Source organism: Cavenderia fasciculata (genome assembly GCF_000203815.1).
Source record: "Cavenderia fasciculata unplaced genomic scaffold Scf_EU5ZYIE01EUG8B-5, whole genome shotgun sequence".
Lineage (NCBI taxonomy): Eukaryota > Evosea > Eumycetozoa > Acytosteliales > Cavenderiaceae > Cavenderia > Cavenderia fasciculata.
Genome location: NW_004457642.1, coordinates 538,149 through 557,084, shown reverse-complemented (window position 1 = coordinate 557,084; position 18,936 = coordinate 538,149). Strand labels below are relative to the sequence as shown.

Sequence of the window (18,936 nt, the reverse complement as noted above, 5' to 3'; positions counted from 1 at the left end):
TGGATTATTTTGATATTATATTATAAAGTTATTATTATTATTATTATTATTGATTTATTTACTAATTTGAATGCCAAGACCAATCTTGTAATCATTGGTAAAGTAGTTGAGATGAGCACAGAAACATAGTCTGGCGAAACCACCCAAAATCTCTTCGTACATGCCAATGATTGAACCGTCGGTATCGGCACGAATCTTAAAGAGTGAGGCGTGGAAGGCATAACGGGCACCAAAGACAGTCTTTGACATGAGAGCGCCAGTGTGTGGATGGGGACTGACAGCAAACTCTGTTGCCAATTCTAAATTATTTTGTCTACGAGAATAGTTTAGACCAAATCCAGTTATATTTGAAATGTTAAACGAGTAAGTCTCTCCCTTGCCCTTCTTCCATCTGACACCGGCAGAGTAAAACTCTGCTTGTTGACTTGGGATATTTGCGTATTCCAATCCAACTGCCCATTTCTTTTGTAAAGCTTGGAAAATGTTGGCTGTGAAGGTTCTATTAGTATCATATTTGAACTAAAATAAAAATAAAAATAGAAATAGAAAAAGAAAAGAAAGAGAGAAATGATTAATATAATGTTCTTCTTCTTGTCTCTTTGACTCTATCAAATTTACATACATAGAGATTTGTGCTTCTTATGGAAAATTCGGCATCACCTCCCAAATAGATATTCTTCTCTTTGTTGATTTGGAAAGTAAAGGTATTGGTGAATATGTTGGAAGAATAGATAGATCTTGCAAACAATTTGACATCAGAGTCGTATTTGGCAACGACTGTGGCCTAAATTAAATTAAAAAAGTATAAGTATATGTACTCTTATCCTTTCTCCTTTTTTGTTTTACATACATTTCCTCTTGAGAAAACGGTGGTCAAGGCATAGGGTGGGGCCTCTTCAGAGGAACCCAAGTGGAAGGTGTTGGAAGTTTGAACGTTTCCAATGGCACCTTGATATTCGAGACGCATACCATCAAAGGCTTCATTGTTGGAAAGTACATCTTGAGAAGCACGAGCCATATCATCAAATTTGCCTGGCTTTATATACTTTTTGGTGGTTGGTGTTGGTGCTACTACATCACTGGTGACAGAACCGACGTCGGTGTTGTTATTGTCTACGATAGTTGCCATTGTTGTTTTTATGTACTATTCAACTTGTTATCTTTATCTTGTGAGGAGGGGAGGAAGGAACTAATCTCTCGTTTTTGTTGATGATGATTATTATATATCTCTCGAGAGAATGTGTGTCTGTCTGTCTGACTGTCTACTTGCACTAGTATGATGATGATCGTTCCACAACAAGATTATTCAATATTGCTAACCGAATAATAATAATGAAATGATTATATCAGATATCTGAATGAATATAACAATACGAAACAAGAGTCTGTCTGAATAAAAAGCGCACTGCACACAATGAGCTTGGCGAAAGAATGAATGATCGCACTCTCACTGAAAAATTTAATTTTTTTTTTGGAGGTCATTTGCGTATTGCCAACTAATTGTCCCAAAGTTGAACTGCACAAAGATTTAGAAGCCAAGCAAAAGGCTGACGCTAATGAATAACCATAACAACAGCGTGATTGACTATAAAGGTAAAATATATTAAATTATTAAATTATAAATTATTAATCAGTGAATAATTAGTTGTTGTGCTTTTTTTGAGCCATTGATGTTTAGGGACTATCGACGGATCAATGGTGTTTAGTTTGATTGACCAACTGCGCATATCTTATTAAATATGAAGTGCAAAAAAAAGGGAGATGTTGAGAATCTGATGTTTTATTTATAAAAGACTACACCAACTCATGATCTAATTGAAAAATATATATATATATATACATGGACATCATTAGATGTTTCCTTTGAGTGTAAAAGATGTAAAATCGTTGTTGTGTATGACGTGAATGACTTTGACATTGGAGAATGAAGAAGCGACGTTGACGTTTTGGTCGATTGTGAAATTGATCACCCAAGCCTCATCAGAATTGATGACTGGTTGGTAGTACTTGGATACCCTTTCGATGTGTTCTTTGATTGCACCATCACTGGCATGGGCAACCAATTCAAGACAACACAACCACGAGGCACCCTGAGGATTGTGTTCCATGACAAGATCACATCTCTTTGTGTGGCTTCCAGCGATGGGAACGTTGGCGTTGGTTGACAAGGTGACGGAGTTGGGTTTCCATCGTTGAATGATAGAGTATAACTCTGTATGGTAAACTGCTTCACAAGGGAGGGTGTGACCATGATACACCGTTGACGAAGTATGCATGGCAGCAACGAGAGCGCTTGGCGTTAAAACCGAAACTACACCTCTGACGAGGTCGGGGATTGAGATTCCGTGTGCCAATAACGGGAAAGGGGTGGGTGGTGTAGTGCACGAGGAAAGGTAATCAATGTTCGCCAAAAGCAACTGTTGTATGGCGGGGTTCTTGATCGAGTAGTGATTTTCATTAACCTTTGCCAGGCCTTCAGAAACAAGATAGTTCAAAACCGATACTTTGATAGTCTTGGAGATTGGGTCTGGTGCGATGGAGGTGATACTTGATGAATAAAGCATCATCATAACCAACTCGACCAATAATTGATGGTGCTCGTACGTTGTGTCTTTGACAACAACAATAACGCGATGGGTTGTACGGTATTCCTCCATGCGAATGACCAATGAAGAGGTGGTGCGACTCCACTGTTCATAGGTGAGAGTGTTACCAACTGGTAAATTGTTGTCGATGAGTTGTCCAAAAAGGCAAACCAATCCAGGATGGCCTTCTGTTCTTGTGTAAATGTCCTCAACAACTCCATGCTCGACAGTGGTCAATGAGTTTTGTTGGTACATATAAAAAAGATGCTCGACGGCTTGAAGCGAGAAGTTTGGCGAGGGTACTGCTTCTCTGACGTTGAATGGGGATCCAGCGCGTGGCGATGATGACAACGACAAGATATTGTATGGACCAGCCACGATTGCAGACTGGAGAACTTGACGACCATTCTCTCGAATAGCTCTAAACTTGCCAAGGATACCGTCAATGGTTGAGCCACTGCAATTGTGGTAGACTTGGTCAAATTCGTCAAAGATGAGTACGATCTTTTTGCCAAATCGTTGTTGTGTGGTAAAGATAGTACCAAAATCTTGATCATTATTAATTGGGGTGTTGGCAAAAAGAGGATAGCGAAGCTTTAAAATACTACCTATTCCTTTAAAGAATGATGATGTATTCTGGTAGAAATCGTGCCCAAGCTCTTGAAGAGAAACACTGGGATAGCATATTGATATTAGAATTGTCATTTAATTTAATAAAAATGACAATTCTATTTTATAACTTACGAAATTACAAAGTAGTGGTCATTGAAATGCTGCTTTACTCTCTGCAAAAGAGTCGACTTGCCAGATGAGCGTGGACCATGAAGCATAATAAACTGTCCTTGCTCGATTTTGGAGCAAAGTGACACCCCACCTGGTTGAGTTATTGGGTCAATCCAATAGTACTTTCCTGTCTCCTCTGGTTTAATCTGTCCATATGTTGCGAACTGCTTTTTTGTGAATGAGTATCCTCTTGATAACCCTAAAAGAAAGAAAAAGAAAAAAGAAACAATAAATGATTAGTAAATGATCTATTTTGTTTAATACTATGTGATGTGTTGTGTCATGCCTTGTGTGTTGGGTTGGGGTTGGGGTTGTTGTTGTTGTTGTTTTGAGTAGGCCCTCAAAATTGTAATGTACTTTCCTACTTTTGTGATTCTCTCCCAATCACTATCTGTAATATCCTTGGTGTCCTCAACAGTACGATATTTGTTGTCCTCTAATAGTTTTGCTATGGTTTGTTTGTCTTCCTCATCAATCCTACATGCTTGGGAGAGAACCCAAGTCTGTAAAGGTGATTTTTCTGACATGATAATTATCTGATTTTCTCATTATAACTCTTATGAAAAAGAACACGAAAGAGAAATAAAAAGAATAATAAGAACTGAGTTCACCCTTTTTATTTGGGGTGACATGCATTTTCCAATGGAAAGAGACCAATTTTTGGAGATGATCCACTGCAAATGTTATTGTTGTTGCTTGCTACTCTGGTAGTATCATATCCATTCTTGATTATATTTCTACATTTGGGTCACATCCACTTGTCAAAAGCAAATCAGCAATTACCAAACGGAGATCTGCTACCGAACCGATCGCTTTTCCTTCTTTGTTGTGTCGGTGAATGTATCGATTAATTTTTTAGTATTGTCTGTCCGTTATCTCTTTAGCGTCGTAACCATCCAAACATTTAAACAACTTCTTTCTATCTTCAAGTGATCATTTGGCTACTATTTCATTAAATATATTGGTTCAAGATCTCCTATCAGTTCCTCTACCATCATGTTTGTTCAATTTTTTAATTTAATGAATTGAATGACATGTGTATTTGTTTTGCAGTTTTTTTTGAATGAAAAAAGTGACAACTTGAACAATTCGAGTAATACCCTTTCATCTCCAATAATAATAACTTTACCTTTACTTTCATCTAAAAAAACAAAACAAAAAAGAGAGAGAGAGAGAGATATATATATACTTATTATTTATTCACAAGAGATATATATCAAAGAGAGAGAGAGAGAGAGAGAGAGAGAGAGATGACAAATGATAATACAATAGAACAATATAGAGTATATCATGACAATATAATGAATAGAGGTGACCCTTTGGTCAGACTATTTCATTGTCAACATGTACCAGTTGAGACATACCTCGATCAACCATTGTTTGTAGAGATGGTGGTTGATCCACCCGCTGAACACATATTGGCCAATATTGGAGAGTATCTGAGTGGTGTAAAGAAGCGTCGGTTGGTTGAATGGTACCTAGAGTATATCGAATCGCAAACCGACCGTTACCTCATTGACCAGGCACACTTTAACTTTTCAGTCATCCCCGTCATGTACATTGACACACCGCCATCATCCATGTCAGAGATTGAAAGAGACTTGGCAATTGTCAGATCTTATTTGGATGATTTAAATCCATTAAATAATAACAAGACACAAAATGGTAGTGGTAGTAGTGGTGGTAGTAGTAGTGGACTCTCCACGACGAGTAGTCCCATTCAACATGATACAATGGTTTATAAAAAGTTGGTAGAACCAATACGTAAAATAGTACAATCAGAGATTGATACGGTAAAGAGAGAGTTTGAATTGGTCCTATGGCATTTACTCAACAAGTTGTGCATCGAGTTGGGAGCACACGGACTTCAAGTCAAACATCCACTTCGTGTAGGACGGTCTTTTAAGAGGTTCTATGAAAGCTGTCAGAAATCAATTCAACAGCTGTTGGCCATGGGTGCACAGTCTCATCACAGACTCCAACTCGATCAACTCAACGAAATTGTTGGTGATCTCTTACATCTCGACATGATGGAACACATGGATAAAACCTTTTTCACAGTCGATCATCGTCTACTGTCGCAGGACAACCCCATTGTCGGCGTCGTTGGCATGATCGTCAATCGTCTCCAAAGATTAGAAAATGAATTAAAAACAATCAATCAACATTGGTCAGGTAAACTTTTACCTCAAACTAATAATAATAATAATATTATAAATACTAATAATAATCATAATCATAATAATATCAACTATATTAATAATAATCATATTAACAATAATAACATTAATAATTATAATAATAATTATAATAATAATAATAATAATAATAATAATAATAATTATAATAATAATAATAATTATAATAATATATCTCCAAGGCTCAATCAATAATAATCAATAAATAAATAAACACTTTATTGTCCTTGTGAGTGGGGAGAAGATATTTATTTATTTATTTATTTTCTCGCATGCATGTACATAGTTGTAATATCATTCAATCTTCCGATCAATCAAAATTGTTTAAATTTATTAAATTAATCTTACAACACTAAAGATCAAGTCCAATTAGTTGGTTGTTGGAAAGGTCAAAGAGGTTCTCGAATTGGATTGTACACTTTTACAAAAAAAATATCAGATATTTATTTTTAAAACCTATGTTTGTTTGTTTGATGATGTCAATTCCCGATGACATTGTTGGTTCCCAAATTGCCTCATCATCATTATTTATTTCTAAAACTTAAACCACCAAACCATTATTTTTTTTTACAACACTATTACGGATACGATAGCTCAATACATACATATGAACTATTCATACACATATTTACTTATTTGTTTACTTTGCTTGGTCAATGTCCAAGCCCACTTTTCTAATCCAGAATGTGTTGTAGGATCCCTTGATTTTACCACACCGTAAGTGTATTATACATTATTGACAAGAGGAACCTTTTTACTAAATTCTCATCTATGTTTTCATTTCCACTCACTTTTAGAGGTATGCGTGTATACAATGAAATTATTTCAGTAGGAAGAGATAATTCTACATATATTTTTGCACTTTGTGATAATGTTTCAACTGAAACTTGTCAAACTGCAACACCATCTCAATCATGTATAGTGTCAAGTGATAACTCTACTGTTCGACAGACTGGAGTTTTATCAACCGTAAAAAAGACACTTGTGGAAGATGGTCAAGTACAATATGTATATACTGCGCCAGGAGGTGGACGAGGTGACAATTGCCTTAATAGAACATCAACCTATACAATCTTTTGTGACAAGGATATAGTCACTGGCAATTTTACAGATTTATCATGTTCCTATGGAAGTAGTAATGAATGCCATTTTAATTGTACCATTCGTAGTTATTGGGCTTGTTCAACTTCATCTGCTTCTTCTCTTTCAAATTCATCCATACCATCATTTTCAAAAATATTAACTATTATTTTATTTTTATTGGCCACCATATCACTATGATAAAATAAATAAATAAATCGATATGACGTGAGGAGTCCAAAAAACCAATTTTTTGAGAAATTTATTGTAATTTCTTAGTGGCGTGATAAGTTGGTTATTGAAATCAATAAGGTTTCTAAAACATGGTTTTTATTGTTGGTATACCCATAAGTACTGTTTATGTTTTAGAGTGCCGTCTTTTCATTGACACTAAAACACATGACACTTTCGGGCATTGTGACGCTGATTGTCAAACAAGAGGACACCATCTTTCCCTAGAGCTCAACATCGAGCCTAATCTAAAAATTAAAACAAATCTACAAGCAGTTTAGTACCATGCCTTTTGCATTTTTTGTAGAAAAGTTGTAGGGTACATCAATCAAAATCAAAGGAAATTAATTGTTAACAAGGGTTATTTATTTATTTATTTATATTATAATATCGCATCCAAATCATTGGTTAAATTCTCAACTGTATTATTATTGTTATTGTTATTATTATTTTGGCCAACACCCAAAGCTTGATTAATGTTTATATAAATATCATTGGTATTGGCGATTGGTTGTTGTCTGTTGTTATTGTTATTTTGACCAAAATACTTTGAAGATGAGGATGATGGACCAGTATCATCAAACAAATAACTATTATCACGACCACGAATATTGTTGATATCATCACTACTAACATCTTGATTATAATCGTCGTCGTCATCATCATTATCATCATTTATATTTAAAAGTGGTTGTTGACGATATTTGTGTGAATTATTATTATTATTACCATTATTATTGTTGTTGTTAGATGTAGATGTTGTAGAGGTTGAACCAAAATCAACTGTACTACTACTATTACTATAACTCTCAACAATAAATGGTTTAGGGTTATTATTATTGTTGTTGATGTTGTTGCCGCGGATAGGTTTCTTGTTCATGGATGACGACGCACCTGTAAGTGATCCTCCGGCAGCTGTAAACGAAGCAATCGACTTGTAATCGATAGGACGTCGTACCTCGGTCACCTTTTTGTTGTTGTTGTTTGTGATGACGCTGTGTACACCACCCTTTTGACTGCTCTGAATGTGGTCAATCTCGCGGTACAGTTTCTCAAACTGCTCCTTTTTAGAGAGTGGATTGACCGTCTCGATACGTTGAATCTTTCCATCACGCATCCAAATGACTCTGTCTGAATACATCTTTAGTCCAACATCATGTGTCACCATCACCAATGTAACACCATCATTTCGGTTCAAATCAGTCAACAGTTTCATTACAATCGATGTATTTACTGTATCCAAATCACCTCTAAAATAAAAAACAACAATAATTAACATCTTTCATCTTTCTTTCTCATTTTAAGAGACATACGTTGGTTCATCCAATAATAATATATCGGGGTTATTTGCCATTGCCCTTGCAATGGTTACTCTTTGTTGTTCACCACCCGACAATTGGCTAGGAACGTGATCGACACGATCCTTCATACCAACCTTTGTCAATAGTGAAATGGCACGTTCACGACGCTCGGCAGCATTCAACTCTCCCAATAAAATCATTGGCATTTCTACATTCTCCAATGCAGTCAATGATGATAATAAATTAAATGTTTGAAATACAAATCCACTAATCACAAAAAAAAAGATGAAAGGAAGGAAGGTTAGGAAACAAACAACACATACTTATACTTTTACTACATACATATTTTTTAATCTTAAGAATGCCAAATCCTTATCAGTTGTTTTATGATTGATAGCTATAATAAATAGATATAGATATTAATATATATATATATATATATCACATTGATACTACTACTACTACAACTAAACTACAACATACTTTTCCCACACAACTTCATATCACCTTTGGTAGGTTTATCGATTGTACCAATAATGTTTAACATGGTTGTCTTTCCACCACCAGATGTACCAAATATACAAACAAAATCACCTCTCTTTATACACATCGATACACCTCTATTTTAGATTTAAAGAAAGTTTAATTAGTAAATTAATATATCGCATACTATATACTATGATTAATAGAGTTGTTGATTTACCTTAGAGCAGGTACACCTTCAATACCCAATAAATAAGTTTTATGTATATTCTTCATTGTCAATATATTCTTTGGGTCATGGTAATCGATACCATCGTCATCTTTTAGTCTAACTTGACCAAAGTAATTCTCATCGACTTGAGCTTGTTCGTCAAATGTTGATGTCATTGTACAATGTTATATCAATAGATCTAGTAGAGTAGGAGTTATTGTGTGTATATATATATCCAAAGTTGTCCGTTGTTTGTTGGTTCGTCGATAGTTGGTTGTTCTTGGAATTTAAAGAATACAATAATTCTACTAGTAGAGGTATGCTGTCTGTCTGTCTGTCTAATTACTACTACTTTGAATAATACTACACTCCTTCCTTTAAATAAATAACATATAGATATAGATAGATATTAGACAAGATAGATAGATAGATAGATAGGATGATATGAAAGAATGAATGAAATCAATCAAAAAACCATATCAGTGGCGTAATTAAATATTTGCAATTGCGTGTTAAAATCGTGAAACATCATTCCCTTTTTCTAAAGACAGACATTGTCAATGCCATATTTTGTTGTCATCCAACACAAGCCAATTATATACTAGTTTTCTTTGATCCATCTATATCTATCTATCTATCATATCCCTATACTAATCGATTAGTCTCTCAACGCTATGGGTATTGAATCCCAATATATGCATGCACTTGATTATTAATATCTGTCCATGGTGAAGGAGTATTGACAGATACAAGTTGTTCTTCTTAAAATGATGAACAACTTTTATCAACTAGTATTATTATTATTATTATTGCGACAGTATATTTAGAATCGAAATATTTGAGCACAGGATGGGAAGACAGATCACCTCCTATCTTCAAGTCTCCGACGAATCTTCCACCAGATATTTTTTTTTTGTTCATTGGAGATTCCAAGCAAGCAACACGGCTTACAAATGCGATTATTGTCGTGATCATTGCTTGACATATATAAATAGTAAAAGAGATAGATAGATAGATGATATTTAAACAACAACGACAACAACATTTTAATATTAATATTATTACAGTAGTACTATCAATATCAATCATTGCAATAGTGGTGTTTGGACATAGTCAACCATTATTATCAACAAGAGAAGAATTTATAGAAAAGATTGATGGATACCTTGACAATGAATCTTTGTTTGATGATTTGCTCAAAAACCACCACTACTATAGTACTGCCAATAGACATGTGATTGAAGAGTATTATAGAGGTGCATTCAAACGTATTAGAAATAGATTATCAATACCGTCTCATCGAATTTCATTCGATCCACCAACTTATAATCAAACTGTAATTGATGCATTTGCATCAAAGATACTTTTAAATCCACAACAAAATCTAACTTGGAATCCATATGATATCGTTGGTTTTAATACTACTTTGAACGATTCAGTTTGTGCAGTTTTGTATCCAAACGATTCGGATCGCTCTACATACTATCTTGTCAATTATACATCTGCAGATGCTGCCATCGAAGCAGGAGCCTTTGTAACACATCTCCATGACTGTGGATATTGTTCAACTACCAAAGACTTGGCTTCATACATGTCACATCCAGATTTAACGGATCCTATTCGTGACTGTGCCATAGTCAGTTTTGTGTCGGACAAGGACTCACTTGAATGTATTCAACATTCTGCCAACCTAACTTACAATTGTGCAGTGATATGGTTGTACGATGCACTCAATACTCGTAAAGACTGTCTAGATATTTGTCTAATCGATTGGATCATGCACACTCCCAACAATGTACCGCCCAACTCTACCACTCTAAACAAATGCCTACAATGCGATGAAGATATGTCTGGGCCCGTTTTTAAGGTTGTGGCAGCTCGTACGCGTCGTGATAGTGGTTTGGAAAGCGCTATCAATCGACCACCCGATTCAATCTACAATATAACTCATTATTATTATTAACTATTCATTAATAAATAACCATTCTTGTATAATATATATATAACCATTCTATCTAATGTCTTGTCCTTGTCTTTTTGGGTTTAATGTTTTACTTTTACTTTTCCTTTTTCTTTAATCCTTCTCTTAAATAAAACAAGTAAAGTAAAGATAGTAGAGAGAGTGAGAGTGAGACGGTGACATCAGCAAACCGAGTGATACTCAAAGTAGTTTGAATATTCTTTCGATGCATAAAATAATACCAAAATAATGGTGGAATGCGCATCGAACGAAGTGGAGAATGCTATTTCCCAACTTTTTTTGCCTTCCATTGAACCCACTCTCTGAAAAGCTGCAAAAATCAACTCAAAAGCGGATATTGCTTTTATTTAAACCACTTATCACATATTTCATTACTTTACTGTCTATTATTTATATATTATTATTACTTACTACTATATTTGTACAACAACGAGAGAAAATACAAAGAGATTTAAAAAACGACAACGAGTATTATTATTACAATTTGTACACTATTCATTTCATTCATTACTGTTTTGTAACACTATAAACAACAACATAAACAACATATCAATAAAAGAGACAACAACAACAGACATTACTACATTATTACCATTATTATACTACTATTTAAACCACCTTGTACACTTGCAACAATATATTATATTATTATTATAAATAAACCAAAAAAGAAGAAAGAAGAAGAATGTGTGAAGACTTATTAGTTTGCTTATTTGGCTATGGAAGTATCCTATGGAGACCTGTAAGTATATAGTAGAATAGTAGAGTACTACTATTACAGTTACTAACAATATGAATTACTTGTTGTTGTTGTTGTGTATAGGGATTCCCATATGTTAGAAAATTCAATGCATATATAAAAGGTTATAAAAGATTCTTTTACCAAGGAAGTACAGATCATAGAGGAACTCCTGTAAGTATTATTATTATTATTATTATTATTATTATTATTATTATTATTATTGTAAAGGGACTATTATTTATTTATATCTTATTAATTCATTTTTTAGGAATCACCTGGTAGAGTTGTAACATTAATTAAACAACCAGAAGATTATATAAATGATGATTGGATTACATGGGGAACTGTATATTGTATACCCGATGAAGAGGCAGAGATTATTTTAAAGAATTTGGATTACAGAGAAAAGGGAGGTTATCAACGAATTGAAACCGATATTTTCATCAATGGAAAGGAGTCGTCGCATGGCAAGGCCATTTTATACTTTGCATCGGAAACCAACGAAGAGTTTCTAGGCGAGGATTCAATGGACAAGATTGCTCACCAAATAGTTCGATCTGTAGGTCCCAGTGGCCGTAACCTAGACTATCTACTCAAACTAGCCAATAGTCTACACAAGATGCAAGTTGAAGACGACCATGTATTTGAATTGGAGAAATTGGTATTAGAGTTGATGAAACAACATAATATCGTAGAACACCAATACCTTTCAGGTGCAGGAGGTGATGGTGCGCAACAGCATCAACAATCCTTATCACCATCAGATCCAAACTCACCTTCAACAGCCGATAGTCATGTGATCAATGAAACACTCGAATTACAAAAGAAATATTTTACACAACCAAAGGGATCGATACTGATCGATGATGGTGCCGTTCAGGCCATATCACAACGTGCCAAATCTTTGTTGGCGGTTGGTATTGTCAAGATTAGTGGTACGTTTGAACCTGGATCACTCGTATCTATACTAGACAAGAATAACAACGAACTCAGTCGTGGTATTTCCAATTATAGCGACAGGGAAATTAATACACTCATCGGTACACATTCACAACATATCAAAGATGTATTGGGTTTCACTAGAGGTGAAAGTATAATTGATAATAAAAACCTTATCTTATTATAATTTAAATATGTTATAAATAGTTTATTTTGGAACCATTGGATTTTTTATCTTGTCAAAAGAAACAAGCTGCAATAGCATACAATTCCAGAAGGAAAAAATTATTTGAAATGTTTCAAGAAATGAGAGATAAATAATTCTAATGTTGATCCAAAACAATTTTTATTTATTTGTTTATATTATAAATACATGAAAGGGCAAAGTGGACTATCGAGTTGCATTGGCTTTTTGACGTGCTTTTTGGAGTTTTATCTGAGCACGTAAAGTTCTCATTTGGAAAAACTCGACCTTGAGTTCCAGGTACTTTACATCGGATAGTTCATCTATAGAGTCAGGACTTAGATTGGATGTTGGATGTTGCCGAGTGTCAATGGATATACTATTATTATTCTCATTGTTATTGTTGTTGTTGTTGTTGTTGTTGTCGTTGTTGATGTTTGGGTTGGCAGTGGGTTTTTCTTTCATGTAATGTGTTTTCAAGGCAACTCTGAGTCGGTCATGACTGAAATCATAGGTAGGAAAATCATTTGCAATCATCTTTTCTGTTTGTGGCCATGAATAACTGCAGGATCTGTATTCATTGACTTTGGCCAATATTGATTGTCCAATGGGGCTCTTCCACTCCATATTACCAGAGGCTTTTTCTGGTGTAGTAATGAGAACATTGGTTGCTTTGACTGATAGATTTTCAATACTAGGAAGATCGTTGTCCTCCTTTATAGGCTGGATGAGTAAAAAAATAAAAAAGGAATTTGGTTAATATATAAAACATATCATGTTTGATTAAAAATACTAATATATTATTAATATACCACAATCCTTACATTTGTATTAACCATTTGAGAATAAAATTCTATACTTGATTATGTTGAGAACTAGTATTGAGTGATAAAATCAAGTTTGTTTTAAATGCTGGTACAATACCATTGAAAAAAATTAATTTAATTAATTCTTTGGGGGTGTATCAATATTGATCGACTTATGGTTTAACCCAACCCTATTGACCCTATTCATTGCCCTGAGATTATCATCTAATCAACCACAACTCTCACGATCAATACACAACCACAGTGCGTGTATAATAATTATTTTGCAGTGACAGTTGGTATACTATGGCTGACCATTGATAAAAATATATTGTGATATATAGAGAAAGAAATAGAGAAGAAAGGAATAAGGAAGATCACCATTGTGGAAAGTGAAGGTTATTTAGCATTGGTACTCTTCCTCAACATTGTGAACATCATGAGCTTCAACTGATGAGGCATCACTTGACTCGAGATCAGTTTCGACTGATGTCAAGAGAACAGCAACAACAAAATCCACTTACAAGTGCCCTGGTCAAATTGATTTTACTGTCGTGACTAACACCGTTAAATCCATTGTGGACACCTTGGCTGTTCATCCCACCGCGGGACCCGTAAAATTGTTCGATAGAGTACAACTGGAAGCAAAAAAAGAGTTGCAATTACCATCAGCACCTGAGGAGCCAGTTGAAGAAAAAGAAGAAGAAAGACAAGATGGTCCTGAAGAAAAGTTGCACCACACTCTCATGCAGCAGCGCCTGCATGCCAAAGCCGACACCTTGTTGTTCCGCCAACCATCCCAGTTCGAGTATGTCGAAACTGATCTCGAGTCAAGTGATGCCTCATCAGTTGAATCTCATGATGTGAACAATGTTGATGAAGAGTACCATGCTAAATAACCTTCACTTTCCACAATGGTAGTCTTCCTTATTCCTTTCTTCTATTTCTTCTCTATATCACAATTTAAATTTTAAAAAATAATAATCACGTTGATGAAAAAAAGTTGTTGCCTACTAAGATTTGCTATGCACCTCCGCATCAAGTTTGTTTAATAATGAACATCCCAAGTTGCTCCATGTCCATGTTATATCTTGGTATATATTATATTTTTGTTTGTACATATTTATTTATTTATTTATTTTATATATATATAATGGTTGTATACAAAAAAAAAGAGAATCATATGCACGAGAATATTTGTATATTATTTTTAATCTCTTGATCTTCTCTTTTTTAAAAAGATGACACCATGTTTTAAGGAAACCTTAACATAGAATACACGACGTGCAACAAATATACCAATGATTGATAACATTACAAACCCGACAACTCCAACTACGATAGCAGTTGGTAAGATCCATTTCTTGTCGTCAAGGTCGGAAGGGTGACATTCATCAACCGGTGCTTTTGATTCGATGAGTAAACTACTAAAATCTGGATCCAATTCACATAGTGTTTGACAATAAGGTAGATTGAGACCGATTCTAACTGAATTGGTTTGTTGATCAACTAGAACAGCTTTCGAGTAGGTTGGTCTACCATCCGAAATGACTCTTGGTACAAACCGACCATACATCATTTTACCGTTGAGTTCAAGTGTCAGGTAGTTGAGACTGTCACCAGTGGATGATGTTTGGATGGTTGGTGATAGTGCACAGGCAGCTTCTATAGGATCGACCGACGACTCTATCACCAATTGCAACGAGTTGAATTGACTGAGGTATGGCCAGCCAGCAATTGAAAATGATATTTTAATTGACCCATTCTTTAAAACCATTGGGTAATCTGCAAATGTATGATTACGATCTTCCTTTACCAATTCCATTTGATAAATAATAGTTGTTTCATTATCAAATAACATTAGTCGATTGGTATATGTATTGTTTTGGTATGGGTTCGGTACATTGGTATTTGTCATATTATAAGGTTTCCATCCAGATAGTTGTATTTCACGTGACACATTCTCATTGTTGAGACCGTCAAGTTCACGAATTGAAACGATTTTAAAGCCAAAGTTAATGTCTGATGTAAAGTTGAATTGGCCGTTCTCCAAGTCCGTCCCAATCGTGGTGTTGTGGTCGATACCGCCGCCACTACCGGTCTGGTTCAACAAGGCAAAGGAGCATGATGGACCGGTCCACCCCTTATCGCACATACATGCGCCAAAAAGACCATCGCATCTACCGTGGCCGCCACAATTGTTTGGACATGGGAGATTGTCTTCGGTATAGACAAACGATCGATAAGAGAACCATAGGATGCTGTTTACGACAACGGTGAGGTTATGGTACCCACGTGTACCAGTCTCGCTGATCGTACAGTTGATGATAGTCTCGTTGATACTTGTAATGGCGCATTCCAGCTGGTCGACAAGTACCGACGCATTACTATAAACAGTGCCATACGATCCATAGAGGATAACAGGCCCACCAGTAATCGGACACCCATCCACAGCAAATACAAATGGGTATGGATATTTAATGTAGACTGGGAAAGGGTCAGCATTATCTGGTACACCTTGTACGAGCACAGTCATATTATACATGTCTTGAGGGATAGAAGTCTCATAGACGAGACATGCCGCAAAGATATTACCAGCGGATGACGTTACACAAGTGTATGGTCCAAGTTTAAATGAAACCTTTTGAACGTTTGCTCCAAACCCAGAGCCAGTTATAAAAAAGCTGTAGCCTCCAATTATTGGCACATACTCTACTGAATCAATGATAGCCTTTGACACGGTAACATTAATCCGCACGGTTACATTTGGTGTGGTTGCTGTAAAGGTAACATTGAAATATCCATCACTAATCATTTTAGTATAGTTTGCAGTTGGGATACCATTGATCCAAGCCAGTCTATTTGGTACAGCTATATTTCTAAAGACGGTTGGGTATTGTGGTAGATGATAATAATCTGGTGTCCAACCAATCATTCCAGTCACTGAAATGGCAGAACCCACCGAGAAAAAGTACATTGAAACATTCAACGTCGTAGGTGAACATGACGGGTATTGTGAAGGTGTCCAATTTGTATCGAAATTGGTGAATCCATTATTCCCAGCAATAGCTCTTTGTACAAATGGGTCTTTTGCAAAACACCTATAACAATCTGGTAATACACCTCCCAATGAATTATTTGCAAAAAATGAATAAGTATTACAATAACTTGTTGGTATAGTTCCTGTCAACTAACAAAATTAAATCAAAATAAATAAATAAAAATTAATATCTTTGTAAAATTTAAATTAAATTTGATTTGATTTGACATACTTGATTATTATTAAAATTAACATTCATATTTTTAGGATTATTTGGTATAGTTGTTATTTGATTATTTGATAAATCCCTGTGATGCAAAAAAAAAAAGAATATTAATACTAATATTTAGATAATTTTTTTTTTTGATTAACTTACAAATTTAATTCATAGTCTGCTACAGTTTTGATTATTAAATCCGGTACTCTTTCAATAGAACAATTAGATAATACCCTATATATGTATGAAAATAAATAAGTAAATTGAATTGAAATTGATTATAATATTTTAAAAGTTTAAGTTAAGACTTACAAACTATAAATTGAAACGGTAAGTGCGAAAATATCAAATGGAAAATCACCACCATTTATATTAAAAAGTGGACTATTTCTAAAGATTAAAGATCGAAGTGAAGTAGAGTTGATAAGTAGTGGAGAGGAAGGACCTCTAAAATTAATATTGGTAAATGAAACATCCTTGGCACCATTCACAATATTGAGAAAACTCAATGGGAAATCAACCTCGTCAGAGTATAATTTGAATTGATCAGTAAGACTTAACGAATCGATTCCTTTGATATCACCCAATCTACTCAATGTAGAAAAATTAAATGAAATTCCCAATGTTATATATCTACAATAATAATAATAATAATAATAATAATAATAATAATAATAATAATAATAATAATAATACAAAGTTAGAAAATGTTGATCTGTATAGTATAGTAGTGTTGGTGGTGGTGGTGGTATCACTTACAGTTTTAAATTTGAACCTGTTCTTATGTGGCCTGGGATTTCTGATAGTACAAGTTGTGAAGTATCTGGAAAGCTGATAACTTCAGAAGTTTGATTAAAAATGATATATCTTTCTCTCAAAAATATTGGATCTGAAATTGATAAATCCCTTAATTATAATAATGTATGTATAAGTATTTTAAGTATTTTAGAGGTATTGATGTCATTCTAATCTACTTACAAAGATCTTAAATTTGTAAATACTTGGTTTGGTGTATTTCCCTCGATTGGATTATCAGGTGCTCCACTAGAGTAGAGAAGAAGAAGAACAACGATAATATAAGTAAGTATCTCAAAAGATAGAAATTTCATTGGGGCATTGTGTGACTTACAAAGATAAAAATCCAAGTATCAAATCTGGTAATGCTGTAATATTACATCTTTTACAAATACTAAAGGAAAAAAGAAATAATATTTAATATATTGAGAGAGAGAGAGTTGGTTGTGGTTTAATGATGATTCATACAATGATGTTACGGTCCATGTTGGAGTTGCTATTTTATAGTTTGATACATCTGGAACAAATTGGTTTCCAGCTTGAACATTATTTAAATTTAAAACGGTCAGTTTTTGAAATGGAGTAAATAGTTGTAATGTCACTACTTGACTACCATTACCAACCAACAACAACGAGATGACCGACACCTTTGATGGATCACATTTTATAATCGTATCATTTCCACAGAAATTAATCACTCCTCCACTCACTGGGAATTGATTTTGAAGATTAAATAATCCAACAAGGTACTCTGCTTGTGTATCTAAAAAGAGTATAATAATAATAATAAATAAATATATAATTAGTATTGTTTTTTTTTTAAGGTTTTTAAGACCTTTCGACATGACATGTCGCATGCACACACACACACAACAAAATCTTAATCATTCATTTTAATATCCCAGTCACCCCCTCGCTCACTCGGTTAGAAGATCTAAGTTTAAACTTACATTCTTGATTATTTAAAGCAGCATTGATAAGAGGTGTTGAAAATGATAATGATAATACTACTATTGATACTACTAATGATACTATTGTGAATAACCCACAACGACTGAATATCATTCTATAGATGCGGTCGATATCCAATGTGATGTGGTGTGGTGTATATATATGTTACTTTAAAATTGAATAAAGTATGTGTATGTATAAATAAATAAAGATAGAGAAAATGATCAAAACAAACAAACTAAAAGATGATGATTTGAAATCGGGGGTTGATCGAAGCATTGAACGTTCGATACACAATGGGGAGGCAGTAGCAGGAACGGCCCTTATAAAAAATGTTGAAAAAATAAAAATAAAACAACAAACTAAACTGTTTTTGGGTGTTGTTTCATGAATGAAAAGGTCGAACTAA

The 18,936-nt window shown here is 34.3% G+C and overlaps 9 protein-coding genes across 9 annotated transcripts; 4 read left to right on the top strand and 5 right to left on the bottom strand.

The window, feature by feature from the left end:
* Positions 1-54: 54 nt before the first annotated feature.
* tom40 (translocase of outer mitochondrial membrane) lies at positions 55-1,129 on the bottom strand (the record flags this gene model as incomplete). Its single annotated transcript, XM_004352266.1, has 3 exons — positions 55-519; positions 623-784; positions 851-1,129. The coding sequence occupies 3 exons, from the start codon at positions 1,127-1,129 to the stop codon at positions 55-57; spliced, it is 906 nt and encodes a 301-aa protein (XP_004352318.1).
* Positions 1,130-1,850: 721 nt separating this feature from the next.
* Positions 1,851-3,895, bottom strand: DFA_09664 (uncharacterized protein; the record flags this gene model as incomplete). The annotated part of the gene is made up of 3 exons (XM_004352265.1): positions 1,851-3,199; positions 3,492-3,567; positions 3,734-3,895. The coding sequence occupies 3 exons, from the start codon at positions 3,893-3,895 to the stop codon at positions 1,851-1,853; spliced, it is 1,587 nt and encodes a 528-aa protein (XP_004352317.1).
* Positions 3,896-4,618: 723 nt separating this feature from the next.
* On the top strand, positions 4,619-5,761 carry DFA_09663 (uncharacterized protein; the record flags this gene model as incomplete). The annotated part of the gene is made up of 1 exon (XM_004352264.1): positions 4,619-5,761. The coding sequence occupies one exon, from the start codon at positions 4,619-4,621 to the stop codon at positions 5,759-5,761; it is 1,143 nt and encodes a 380-aa protein (XP_004352316.1).
* A 606-nt stretch (positions 5,762-6,367) lies between these two features.
* Positions 6,368-6,847, top strand: DFA_09662 (uncharacterized protein; the record flags this gene model as incomplete). Its single annotated transcript, XM_004352263.1, has 1 exon — positions 6,368-6,847. The coding sequence occupies one exon, from the start codon at positions 6,368-6,370 to the stop codon at positions 6,845-6,847; it is 480 nt and encodes a 159-aa protein (XP_004352315.1).
* Positions 6,848-7,259: 412 nt separating this feature from the next.
* On the bottom strand, positions 7,260-9,048 carry abcH2 (putative non-transporter ABC protein; the record flags this gene model as incomplete). The annotated part of the gene is made up of 5 exons (XM_004352262.1): positions 7,260-8,127; positions 8,191-8,445; positions 8,521-8,575; positions 8,662-8,798; positions 8,882-9,048. 5 exons carry the CDS (start codon positions 9,046-9,048, stop codon positions 7,260-7,262), a joined length of 1,482 nt encoding a protein of 493 aa, XP_004352314.1.
* An 839-nt stretch (positions 9,049-9,887) lies between these two features.
* On the top strand, positions 9,888-10,835 carry DFA_09660 (uncharacterized protein; the record flags this gene model as incomplete). The annotated part of the gene is made up of 1 exon (XM_004352261.1): positions 9,888-10,835. The coding sequence occupies one exon, from the start codon at positions 9,888-9,890 to the stop codon at positions 10,833-10,835; it is 948 nt and encodes a 315-aa protein (XP_004352313.1).
* A 703-nt stretch (positions 10,836-11,538) lies between these two features.
* DFA_09659 (PUA domain-containing protein) lies at positions 11,539-12,721 on the top strand (the record flags this gene model as incomplete). Its single annotated transcript, XM_004352260.1, has 3 exons — positions 11,539-11,595; positions 11,677-11,766; positions 11,864-12,721. The coding sequence occupies 3 exons, from the start codon at positions 11,539-11,541 to the stop codon at positions 12,719-12,721; spliced, it is 1,005 nt and encodes a 334-aa protein (XP_004352312.1).
* A 204-nt stretch (positions 12,722-12,925) lies between these two features.
* On the bottom strand, positions 12,926-13,557 carry DFA_09658 (uncharacterized protein; the record flags this gene model as incomplete). The annotated part of the gene is made up of 2 exons (XM_004352259.1): positions 12,926-13,441; positions 13,543-13,557. The coding sequence occupies 2 exons, from the start codon at positions 13,555-13,557 to the stop codon at positions 12,926-12,928; spliced, it is 531 nt and encodes a 176-aa protein (XP_004352311.1).
* A 1,177-nt stretch (positions 13,558-14,734) lies between these two features.
* Positions 14,735-18,641, bottom strand: DFA_09657 (uncharacterized protein; the record flags this gene model as incomplete). Its single annotated transcript, XM_004352258.1, has 9 exons — positions 14,735-16,714; positions 16,797-16,872; positions 16,941-17,015; positions 17,094-17,414; positions 17,541-17,687; positions 17,760-17,825; positions 17,911-17,970; positions 18,045-18,339; positions 18,527-18,641. 9 exons carry the CDS (start codon positions 18,639-18,641, stop codon positions 14,735-14,737), a joined length of 3,135 nt encoding a protein of 1,044 aa, XP_004352310.1.
* Positions 18,642-18,936: the final 295 nt, after the last annotated feature.